A 12,624-nucleotide genomic window follows, 5' to 3' on the forward strand; every position below is an offset into this window, starting at 1 on the left:
TTTATGCATCATTGTATAAAAGACTTGCATTTATTAGTGGATATTTTACCTATTTATTTGTCTCTCTTTATGCTTATGTCTTTTTGATTATCGCAAAAAGGGGGAGAATTTATTTGGTTAAAATTGCTATTAATTCAACCCCTTAGATTTGTTATTTGATTAAGGGGGAGTTATTTAATAACCATTAGATTATGTTGATTATTGTTTCTCAATTTTTAACCAAGTTTTGTGATCATCAAAAAGGGGGAGATTGTTACGCCTTAAACGCATACAAATCTCGAGGATGAGATTAATGTTTTTAATGCTGTAACATATCCCAAAGTTTTTGTTTTGATGATACCAAAACTTGGATTAAAAATGTACTAATGTTTTATATTGAGGCATGCAGGAAATTAAGAACAAGGTTACGTTCGGAAGATCCGAAATTTGGTTCGGACGTTCCGAAATTGTGCCAATCAGAAGCAAAATAGAAGCTGTTCGGAAGCTGCGAGGAGCAAGTTCGGACGTTCCGAAGACTGGATCGGACGTTCCGAACACAAGCAATCAAATCACTTCAATCCGGAGACAAATTGATCTGACTGTTGATTGAGTAGATTTCGGACGCTACGATGGACATGATCGGAAGCTACGAAGTGTTGAAGATTTCAAATCTCCGGAAACGCGGGAATGTTCGGACGGTACGAACTGGAGTTCGGACCTTCCGAAGTTGTTCATACACTGTCTAAAAGAACTGTTCAGAAGAAACGAAGTTTGATCGGTCCCTCTGAAGCATATGTTCGGACCCTACGAAGTCAAGAACGGAAGATCCGAAGTCATTCCAGAATTACGCAAATTGATTTCAATCACATCGGACGTTCCGAAGTATAAACAGAAGATCCGAACCTTGGCGTCCAAGACTAGTATAAATAGGCCTTTGAGGATGCATTCTCAATCATCCCACTCCATTCTCTCTTGTCTCTTACAAAGCTTTCTACTATCTCTTGTGTGCGTTGATTAAAAGAGTTGTAATATCAAAAGAGTTGTAGAAAAAGAGTGAAAGTAATACTCTCGAGTGGGTTGTAAAGTTCGTGGCTATCCTTGGAGCCCTCAAGGCCAAGTAGACGCATCGAGGCGTGGTTGTAAAAGCTAGCTCGGAGCTCCTAAAGCCAAGTCGTTATAGTGATACCTCGATCCTCATCGAGAAGGGGAGACGTAGACGATTCTTCGTCGAACTTCCATAAACATCTCTATCCCTCTTTACTTTACGCATTTACTTTACTACGCATTTATTTTACGCACTTACTTTACGCATTCTAGAAAAAAACAATTTAACGACTAAAAAATTGACATAAAGACAAAAGTAATTTTTTTTAATTAAATAAACATCAAAATTAAAACACTAAAGCATCGAAATCAAATCATGAAAACATCAATTCAAATTAAATCACCCCCAAACTTAAAGTATGTATTGTTCTCAATGTATAAACAAGAAAGACGGGACAATCATACCTCCCACGACGAGCGTCAGTGCTCGCCGTCATCATCATCGACATCTTCATCCATGTGCTGGGGTGGGGCCTGTGGAGGAGGTCCTGGATACTGTGATGGCCATGCAGATGGCTGGGGAAAAATCGTATCCTTTGGACCTATAGTTGGGAACCGCTGAGCAAGAACGGACGTGAAGTCCATCATGTATCCCATGAAATGGTCGGTGCGGTACTGAAGCAAATCCAACAGCTTGCACTGCTCAACCAGTAACCGCCTCTGGTCCTCCATCTCTGCCTCAAGTCTACGAAATCGGTCTCCCCTGCACTGTCTGGCTGCCTCAGGTGGTGGTGGTGGTGGAAGCTGTGCCTGTGGGAGCTCCTCCTCATCTGGATACTCATGGGGAATATAATAGGCATCTCCAAAGAAGGCAACAATGGGGGCCTTCGGCTTTAAAACTTGCTCATCAAGTGACCATGTCACGCCGGCCTGTTGGCATAGCTCTGTAACAATATAAGGGCGTGGAAGTGCGACCGTAGCTAACCATGTGCCGCCTCTCATAATCGATCCATAAATTATTTTCACCAAGTCAACCGATTTGCCCATCAAAATAGCAAAGACAAGTGCAACTTTTTCTTTGGTCACATCGTGGTAGTGCGAGGATGGGAGGATCCGGGCCAATACGGACGATGTCCATGCACTTGCATTGGGGCCCATATCGGATTTCTTTAGAGAAATTGGACCACTCGAACTCATTTTCCATGCGGCACCTGCCTGACATACGGTCCGTATAACCTCTGAATAATTAACCCCCTCTTCTAGAAATTCGCTGTATTCATCTTGGTCGAGGCTAGGCATCTGATAGATCATGTTTATCATTTGAGAGTCAAACGATACCAATTTACCTCTCACCAGTACTTTCGACTCGTCATGGCGTATCCGCAGATTGGCATAGAACTCCCGAACAACTGAGATCACAGCATCTAGAGGGGGATGAGCAAATTCAACCCATTGTCTTCGCTCCAGTTCATTCACAATCACACCACGCGCTATCGGTAAATTAAATCCCCTCTCTGAGATTATGGACCAGGTAATCGAGATCTCATAAACTTGCTGGGCTTCCTCATTCCAAAATCGGTGCGAATCAAAACTTGCGGAAGAAGAGGCGCCCTTATTTGGTTTCTTCTTCGGTGCCATCTCAATTAAAAATGCTTACAACCACACTTTAAGTTCAACAAACGAGAATCACTAATCACTGATAATCACACCAACGTGCGTAGCAGATATAATTTCATCCACCAACTACTCCGGTTAGCAATATACCGTGCAAATCCAATCATGAAATGATTTAGCATAAATCAAAGTACCCACTTCACAAGATCACAAGTTCCTCAACTAGATCGACATAAATTCCAACTATGCTCAAGATGTGAAAAATAATTTGAATAAAATCTTACTTGAACGACAAAAACGACGGAAGATCGGAGTGTAGGAAGAAATTGGGTTGTGGTCGGAACTTTGGTCGGCGTCGGTGATTGGAGGCGGCGGCGGCGATCGATTTTCTGAAGGAGGCGGCGCTGTGAATTTGCGGATGAGGGTGCAGCTGTGTTGTGTTCTGAGAAAATGAGTCATAATGCCCTTTTTTTTCTTAAATTAGGTCGCGTGCATATGCGCGTCTTGGAGCGGCGCATATGCGCGCCACTCACTGTCTCAAAATTTCTTCGAATCTGGATATCGCGCATGTGCGCGCCTTGAGTGGCGCATGTGCGCCGAGTCCACTGCCTATATCGCACATGTGCGTGCCCTGAGTGGCGCATGTGCGCCGAGCCTTCTGCCTGTGGCGCGCATGTGCGCGGAGCTCACTGTCCATAAGCTTTTCGAAATATTTTTATTTTTTAAAAAAAAAATTACCTGCAAAAATAAAATGATTCAAATTAATACTCGACTAGAGAAAATTAAAAGTAATAACTAAGAAATTGAAATAAAATAATAAAAGCAAAACGAATGCAAAAATAAATAAATGTGGGTTGCCTCCCACACAACGCTTGGTGTAACGTCATCAGCCCGACTGTCACAAATTCTGATCATGGTGGGTTGTATGATTTCTTGGATGCCCTTATTTCCACCAGCTGACTTTCAACTTCCATGGTCATCTTTCCTCATTTCACGTCAATGATAGCTCCAACAGCAGCCAATAATGGTTGTCCTAGAATTACGTGAACGTTCTGACTATTCTCCATATCAAGTACCACGAACTCTGCCAGAACCTTCAATTTTTGATCTGAAGTTCTACATGTTCCACAATACCCAATGGCACCTTCACCGATTTATCTGCCAGCGGCAAGCTTAATTCTGTGGGTTTTATCCTGGTTAGTCCAAGTTTCTCATAGAGAGAACTTGGAATTATATTCACGCTTACTCCTGAATCACATATAGATTTTGTCACTAATTGACCCCCTATTTCACATGGTACAGTAAATTCACCGGGATCTAGCAACTGCTGAGGAAGATTTTTTCGTGTTCCTTGTGTAAATTCACCTTCCACCTGATCTGCAAACTCATTATTAGTGTGTAGGTTCTTGAGATCTTCAAGACCTTTTTTCTTTTGAAATTCAGCTTGTAATTGTAAAAATATCTGGGGGTAGGGAAGTAAAGAGATATCAATGCATTGATTTAAATAATACCTCTCATATTTCTTACCTCGGGCTCTTTTGGTTGGAGTTGGCTTTTCATCTCTAACAGGCATGAGTTCAACCTCCTTCTCTTCTCTGCATACCACACCAATCTCTTCATGATGTATAAAAATGGCATTCACTTCTCTTATATTTGGGTCTGCAGTGTTTTGAACTGCGCCTGACGGTTGAGACATGAGTTGCTTCGTTATCTTCCCCACTTGCGATTCAAGGATTTTCAAGGTAGCACCAATACTTGCCATGTGGGTTTCTAGGTCTTCAAGCCTAGACTCAGTCCTAGCCATTCTCTTGCCAGATTCAGCAACAAAAGTCCCAACTAAATCCTCAAATGATGGCTTCCCTTCCACATTTGATGTATTGAACCCCGGTGGAGGATTCAATACATTCTTATTATTTACATATGAAAAATTCTCATGATTTCTCAATCCAGGGTGATAAGTATTAGGGGGAGGGTTACCTCGATATCCTCCATAGCCTCCAAAGTTCTTGTTGTTGATGTATTGGACTTCTTCAGGAAAATGTGATTCTTCAACAACAAATGGTGGTCCCTCGGTGTTTGATGTACCCACTTTATTCATAGTCGCTATCTGTGTAGTCAATGCTGATACTTGCGCAGTGAGTGATGTGATAGGATCCACCGCATAAACTCCAGCAGTCCTCTGTAATCCTGACCTCTCAGACGGGCATTGGTAGCTATTAATAGTCATCTGCTTAAGCAAGTCGTAGGTTTGAGCAGGAGATTTGGCAAAGATCGTGCCACCTGCCGATGCATCCATTGTTGTCTGTGTCTGACCATTCAACCAATTATAGAAAAGCTCAATCTGTACCGAGTCTTCAAAACCATGATTCGAGCACCTCCGCAACAACTCCTTGTACATCTCCCATGCCTCATAAAGCTGATCAAAGTCAGTTTGCCTGAAAGTACTGATCTCAATCTTCAATTGCACAGAATTCGCTGGGGAAAAATATTTAGAAAGAAATTTCGTCTCTAGCTCCTGCCATGTAGTGATACTTCCCAAGGGAAGCGATTGCAGCCATCCTATCGCCTGGTCCCTGAGAGAAAATGGAAACAAGCGCAATCTAATAATATCATCAGAAACATTATTAATTTTACCCGTATACGTGATCTCCGGGAATGTCCTTAAATGAACATGAGGATCAGCAGTGGCAGTTCCTGATAATTGGTTCTGTTGAACCATATTTATTAGTGCAGGCTTCAACTCGAAATTGTTGGCGTTTATGGTCCCTCGAGAAATGCCAGAATAATGTGTGTTGATCATTGGTCTGAAGTGGTCTCTGATAGGTATGGCATCTGGCGGGTTATATCTCGCGTCCTCTCTGTTTTCAACCATTGTTTGGGTTTCTTCCCTTCTCGCTTTTTTTAGTCTTCTCGCAGTTCTTTCGATCTCCGGCTAAAAGATAAGCAAATCAGGGCTGTACGATCTTAGCATGCACTGCAAAACAGAAAAAATTATAACGTAACAAAATAAATAAATAAAATAAAATCTAAATTAAAGTCAAAAATACTTAGTAACGATATTAATATGCAATTAAACAGTTTACTCCCCGGCAACGGCGCCAAAAACTTGTTGCTTATTTTCACTACTGCAAGTATATGGTGTCAAGTTTTAGTACTGGTTTGAGTACAGATATCGATCCCACGAAGAGTAGTTATTTAAAATTGAATATTAAGTACCATAATTGACATAGCTCAACTTTATTTAAAAAATCAAATGGTTGGTTTATAATCAATTCAAAGAAAATAACAATTCCTGTAATTCTAGCACGCAGTAGAAATTTAATGAGTAAAGCAATCTAGAGATATGATTTCGTCGAGTCTCCCCTATGCTAAATTTAATTCGTCTGACATATTGTTAATTTGTACCATAATTATTAACTAAGAACTCACACTATTTTCTATTCCCTTTTTCAAGTGATAAATAGAACTGTATAACCTATTACTGATTTTAATATGTCTATTCAAAATCGTGTAACAGGTAATAAATGCAACCAAAGTTCTTTTATGGATTCGCCAAAGTTATACGTCTTTTGCACGTTATAAACATCTGACGATGCGATTTCCCATGTCCTAATTTCGATCACCTCTCTCGAGTGTTAGATCTCAATTATTAGATCAGTCGAATTATGGCCAGTAATCCAAAAACATTAAAGACAAGAAATCACAAATAAACACGAGGAATTTATTCAATGAAAATTCAAAACGTCAATAAAATAGGTTCAACCTTGACTACGTTAATCTCTAGACAATAAAATTAGTTCATACTCGAATCTAAATTAAAACAAAACCTGTTTGTATTCATTAAAAACGTAAAAGTAAGGAACCGAATTAAGAACGTGTTGGCGAGAGATGAAAGCACGTCTCCGTGTCCGGATCCAGCGTCTTCTATCTCCGTTCTTCGCGTCCCTTGCTTCGTGCGCTCTCACTTTTTCTCCTCTTCTCGAGTGATATCTCCGCTGTGTCAAGAATTTTCCGGCCCCTTTCTTATGCCCAGACGAAACCTATTTAATTTTGAGATTCACGCCGCGCGCATATCCGCGCCCAAGACTCGCGCATATGCACGGGTGCTTCTGCCATAGTCACGCATGTGTGCGAAAATCAGTCGCGCATATGCGCGATGCATTGCCCTCAGCTCTTGCTTTTCTTACACTTCTTCTCCTAAGCGCCATTTTAGTTCATTTTCACGCCCATGTCGTAGTCGTATCTAAATTCCTACAATCACACCAAAAATAACAAAAATGCATAATTTTGCCCAAGAAAACTAACAATCTATATGAATTGTAAGGATAATTTAAGTGCACAAAATGCACTTATCATATGTATTATATTGAAGTTAATGTTTCTATCAATTCCACTTCTTGGGTATTGGATACCGGATGTGGTTTTCATCCATGCAATGATTTGCAGGTGATGGGAAGAAGCCAGATGCTTAGAGATGGTGAGACCTTTCTAAGACTAGGAAATGGAGCAAGAGTTGCTGCCACTACCGTTGGAGACATTACTTTAATTTTGGACAATGATTTTAAGTTGTTTTTGAGAGACGTTTTATATGTTCCTGAATTAGTTAAAAACATTATCTCTATTTCTATGCTTGATTGGATGGTTATTCTTGTGTTTTTGCTAAAAGTGTTTGCAATTTATACAAGAATGAATGTTTGAGTGGAATTGGCGAATTAACAATCGATCTCTAAAACTTAAAATTAAAAGATATTCCGTTAAACAATATCCAAGCGCATAAGAAAACAACAACAAACTAAAGTAAAATAGAAGATCCAAATCCCGCACAAATATGGCACGCTAGACTAGGTCATATTTCCTAAAGAAGGATGCACAAGCTAGTGGGAGAAGGCATGTTTGACTTGTCAGACATAAATTCTCTCCCTACTTGTGAGTCCTGTCTAAAAGGAAAAATGACTAAGACTCCATTCAATGGAAACGTGGAACGTGCACATGGTCTACTGAATTTGATCCACACGGACGTTTGTGGTCCGCTAAGTGTTAGCACAAAATTTGGCATTCCTACTTCATTACCTTTACTGATGACCATTGGAGGTATGAGTACGTTTATTTAATGAAACACAAATATGAAGCATTTGAAAAGTTCAAAGAATTCAGATCTGAAGTAGAAAACCAGCTAGAAAGAAGTATTAAGGAACTTCGATCTGATTGAGGTGGAGAATACTTGAGTGTTGAATTTTTAGGTTATCTAAAAGAGAATGAGATTCTCTCACAGTGGACTCCACCAGCAACACCACAATTGAATGGTGTTTCTGAACGTCGAAATCGAACCTTGATGGACATGGTTCGATCCATGATGGGATTCACTGAATTGCCCACATCGTTTTGGGGCTTTGCGCTTGAAAATGTGGCAATTTTGTTGAATAATGTTCATAATAAAGCAGTGACTAAAGCACCATATGAGATATGGACGGAAAAAAACTCCCATGTATTCTTACGTGAGAATATGGGGATTTCCTGCTTATGTGAAGCAGACATTGGGAGACAAATTGGATAGCAGATCCACTTTGTGCTACTTTGTAGGATATCCAAAGAATTTTGTTGAATATTATTTCTATCATCCCAATGAAGCAAAAGTGTTTGTTTCAATAAATGCCACATTTTTGGAAAAAGAATTTCTATTAGATAGAAAAGGCAAGATGATAGAACTTGAAGAAATTCAATATACTCCCTCAACTATAGAAGTTGAGCCCATTTTCCAACAACCAGTAGTTGAAGTACAAGCTCCTAGAAGGTCTGATAAGGTTATTAGACCACCTGCAAGATATACGCTTCTTCATGAACAAAGCTATGATGAGCATTGTGTTGGATGTGATCCAATGAATTTCAAAGAAGCAATATATGATACTGATTTAACCAAATGGCTTGAAGCCATACAGTCTGAAATGGACTCTGTGTATTTAAACCAAGTCTAGACATTGGTGGATCCACCTCAGGGAATCGTTCTCATAGGATGTAAATGGATCTACAAAAGAAAGCTTGGGGCGGATGGGAAGGTATTGACTTTCAAAGTAAGGCTGGTTGCAAAAAGTTATACTCAAAGGCAAGGAATTGACTATGAGGAAACTTTTTCACCAGTTGCTATGTTTAAGTCCATTAGAATACTACTAGCCATAACAACATGGTATGACTATGAGATATGACAAATGGATGTAAAGACTGTATTCCTCAATGGAGACATCAAAGAAGAAATTTATATGTCTCAACCCGAGGGATACACATCAGTATGAAGTGAACATAAGGTTTGCAAACTTCAAAGATCAATATATGGTCTCAAGCAGGAGTCAAGGAGTTGGAACCTCCGATTTGATAGCACTATCAAGGAATTTGGTTTTGCTAAAAATCCTGAGGAACCATGCGTGTACAAGAAAGTTAGTGGGAGTGCAGTGACATTCCTAGTACTTTATGTTGATGACATCCTACTCTTTGTGAATGATGTAGGATTACAGCAATCAACTAAAGTATGTTTGGCAAGTAAATTCTCCATGAAAGACATGGGTAAAGCATCCTATATATTGGGAATACAAATCTATAGAGATAGATCAAAGAGGCTGCTGGGGATCATCCAAGCCACTTATATCGATACCATTTTGAAGCGATTCTCTATGGAAGAGCCTAAGAGAGGATACTTACCAATGTGTCATGTTTCTCTATCTAAAGCTATGTGTTCCAAAAATGATTAAGAGATAGAGATGATGGCATGTATTCCATATGCGTCAGCCATTGGTAGTATCATGTATGGTATGATATCGACACGTCCTGATCTCTAAGTGTTACAAGCAGATATCAGGTGAACCCTGGTCCAATGCATTGGAAGGCTGTGAAAGATATTCTTAAGTACGTGAGAAGAACTAAGAACTTATTCATGGTCTATGAGGGTGGAGAATTAAAATTGGAAGGCTACATTGATTCTAGCTTCCAATGTGATGTAGATGATTCGAAGAGTTAGGCGTTATTCCTAATGGAGTTGATCCAGTCCCGGTGTACTGCTACAACACTGGTTTCGTTGCGCAAGCAAATGAACGAAGGTCTTATCAGCGATCCAAACATGTACTGAGTAAGTTCAACATCATTCGAGAGATTGTGGGAAGAAGAGATATATCAGTCGAAAGAGTCCCCTCTGTAGATAATGTTGTTGATTCACTTTAAAAGCCCTTGCCAGGACCATTGTTTGAGAAGCATCGCGAAGCAATGGGATTAAAGTTCATGGGTAGTTGGCTCTGGGTCAAGTGGGAGATTGTTAGAGTAAATGCCATGTAAGCCAACTGTTGGCTAGGGATTTTATTGACTCAGTTGTAATAAACAATCTTTATTTTAATATAATTCATTATTTCATGGTTTGTTATTTCTTTATTTGTATACCCATGTTATCAAACATAGATAAAGACATTGATTATACTTTAATACAAAAGAATCGTAATTCGATGTTGAAACTTATTTGTAAATATTCTGTGATCTAAATTCGTTCCTAGTCGATTCAGCCGTCTAAAACATGGATAAAGGTCGCTGGAGCTCGAGACTAGCATATGTGATGTTGTGTACCGTGTTTCTTGGTAAGGGCATAGAGATGTCCAAACATGTAGATGGGTAGTCATATAATGATTATAACGAACAACCCTCCTCGGACTTTCCAAGTGGTTATCATTCATCGAGAGGATAAGTATGTGGCTATGATTATACACCATTAGTCCTTACGACCCGGGACAACACTGAGGCTCTATATGCTAGGGCTGTGCTTTGACTCGATTAGTGGCTCCAGGAGAGTCATCAGGTGGCGAGATTGGATACAGTTGCGACATATATAGGAGCCAATGTATTATAGTCGGGGATTCACCGCTCACCTACGGGTGTGGATATCCTATGTGATCTGATGAAATAATAGTGCGTGGAATCTTTGGCCAGAATATGAGATGTACGTTAGAAAAAGAGTTCTCCAATAGTACATGTGATGCCATTATTTATATGTATCACGTAGTTATCGAATTATTATGCAACCCTCTATGAATCAATGGTTGTAGATTCGATCAGGATATATGAGATGAATGGACCGTACTGTACGTTCATCATAATCGACTGGTTCTTGCAGGCATTATCAGTGATACCTAGGGAATCATGGGACGATGCTACTAGACGCTCTTACCATGGTTCGATGGGTTTAATAAGAAATATGATTTCTAACATTCTCATGATCAATTGTTGATTCACAGAATGAGGCAAATTAGGGAAAGCCAAATAAAGGATTATATCTTGAATCACAAAGAGTTGTGAGCCTACGGCTAGCTGTATCCCTGAACCATTGAGGGTCACACAAGCACTGGATCATTTGTTCTCGTTGAGAGAATAAATTTAAGAAGTTGAATTTATATTATGATATAGTAAATTCAAGGAGTTGAATTTATGATAATTAAATTTTTAGAGAATAAATTCAATGAGTGGAATTTATAATTTAAATATTAAATTCAAATGTTAAATTTATAATAGATATAATTTATTAAACTCAAAAGTTGAGTTATTAAATATTAAATTAAATATAGTGGGAAGTGTGTTTAATCAGCTTGTAAGAGTACAAGTCTAACATACTAAATAATTAAAGTTCTTCATGGACTTTGATTAATTACTTAAACTAGTTGGACTAGTCCAATTAATTAATCAAGCACATTAATGTTAATTATGATTATTAGGTCATAACTTAATTATAAAATTTTGTAATCAAGCCATAACCCTAGCCACCACATGAAACAATTTTTGAAAAAACACTCTCCTCTCTCTCAAAATATTTTGGCCACCTTAAGGTTATTTTAGGATTGAGCCGTCTCTCGATTTTTTATCTCCAACGTTGAAACTTCTTCCAAATATTCTAGTGCTATTTGGAAGAGGAACAAATCTTGTAGACGTTGACTTGATTCAAAGATTGAAGGAAGGAGTTTTTGAAGATCGTTTGTAGGGATTTATAACAAAAGCTAAATCTGCTTATACCAGAGTAGTTGGAGCCTTGTGAATTTTTCATCAAAGATATAAATTTTAACATCCTATAAATGTTTGAATTATAAAACTATAGGAGTGCCCAAAACAAATACATCTTGAATGTCAAGATCCAAAATTTTAAAACTTCCGTTGCATTCAGACACGAGAAAAACGAGATCCAACAGTAATAGCCCCAATCAAACCTTGTTGCACTACAAGAAAATCTTCATTCAACAACACATCAACGACAACGGTTTTTTATAAAAAGCATTGTGTTTTGTCTTTTAACAACGGATTCAAGAAAAACCGTTGTCGTAGGCTCAAAAAACCCGCTCATAGACAACAGTTTCTTAAAAACTGTTGTCATTGATATGTCTACGACAACGGTTTTTAAATACCGTTGTCTATTAGCGTGTTTTTTTTGGGCTACGACAAACCGTTGTCTATTAGCTTGTTTTTTTGGGCTACGACAACGGTTTTTAAAAACCGTTATCTATTAGCGTGTCCTTTTAGGCCTACGACAACGGTTTTCAAAAACCGTTGTCTATTAGCGGTTTTTTTTCGAGCTACGACAACGGTTTTTAAAAACCGTTGTCTATTAGCGTGTCTTTTTTGGCCTACGATAACGGTTTTTAAAAACCGTGGTCTATTAGCTTGTTTTTTTGTTAGCCTACGACAACGGTTTTAAAAATCGTTGTCTATTATTGTGTTTTTTTGGGCAACGACAACGGTTTTTAAAAACCGTTGTCTATTAGCGGTTTTTTTTCGAGCTACGACAACGGTTTTTAAAAACCGTTGTAGTGTATTATAATATTACAAATTATTTTAAAAAAATTCTAGTGTATTATAATACTACAAATTACTTAAAAAAATTCTACGACAACGATTTTTAAAAACCGTTGTCGTAGAACGTTTACGACAACGGTTTCAAGAACTGTTGTCTATTAGCGTGTATTTTTGGACAAT

General features: G+C 38.7%; 1 protein-coding gene across 1 annotated transcript; it reads right to left on the reverse strand.

The window, feature by feature from the left end:
* Positions 1–3,733: 3,733 nt before the first annotated feature.
* LOC140839172 (uncharacterized) lies at positions 3,734–5,509 on the reverse strand. The gene is made up of 3 exons (XM_073205803.1): positions 4,615–5,509; positions 4,165–4,251; positions 3,734–4,080 (listed from the first exon to the last, which is right to left on the reverse strand). Exons 1-3 carry the CDS (start codon positions 5,507–5,509, stop codon positions 3,734–3,736), a joined length of 1,329 nt encoding a protein of 442 aa, XP_073061904.1.
* Between the last annotated feature and the right edge of the window lie 7,115 nt (positions 5,510–12,624).

This window comes from Primulina eburnea, chromosome 8 (genome assembly GCF_022965805.1).
Source record: "Primulina eburnea isolate SZY01 chromosome 8, ASM2296580v1, whole genome shotgun sequence".
Taxonomy (NCBI): domain Eukaryota; kingdom Viridiplantae; phylum Streptophyta; class Magnoliopsida; order Lamiales; family Gesneriaceae; genus Primulina; species Primulina eburnea.

Excerpts from the sequence above, each read along its gene's own strand:
- LOC140839172 (XM_073205803.1), bottom strand. The coding sequence starts at position 5,509 with ATGGTTGAAAACAGAGAGGACGCGAGATATAACCCGCCAGATGCCATA. Across the intron at positions 4,252-4,614 it reads AGGCTATGGAGGATATCGAG|AGATTGGTGTGGTATGCAGA; the intron begins GTAACCCTCCCC and ends TACATCATGAAG. Across the intron at positions 4,081-4,164 it reads TCCAACCAAAAGAGCCCGAG|CTGAATTTCAAAAGAAAAAA; the intron begins GTAAGAAATATG and ends TACAATTACAAG.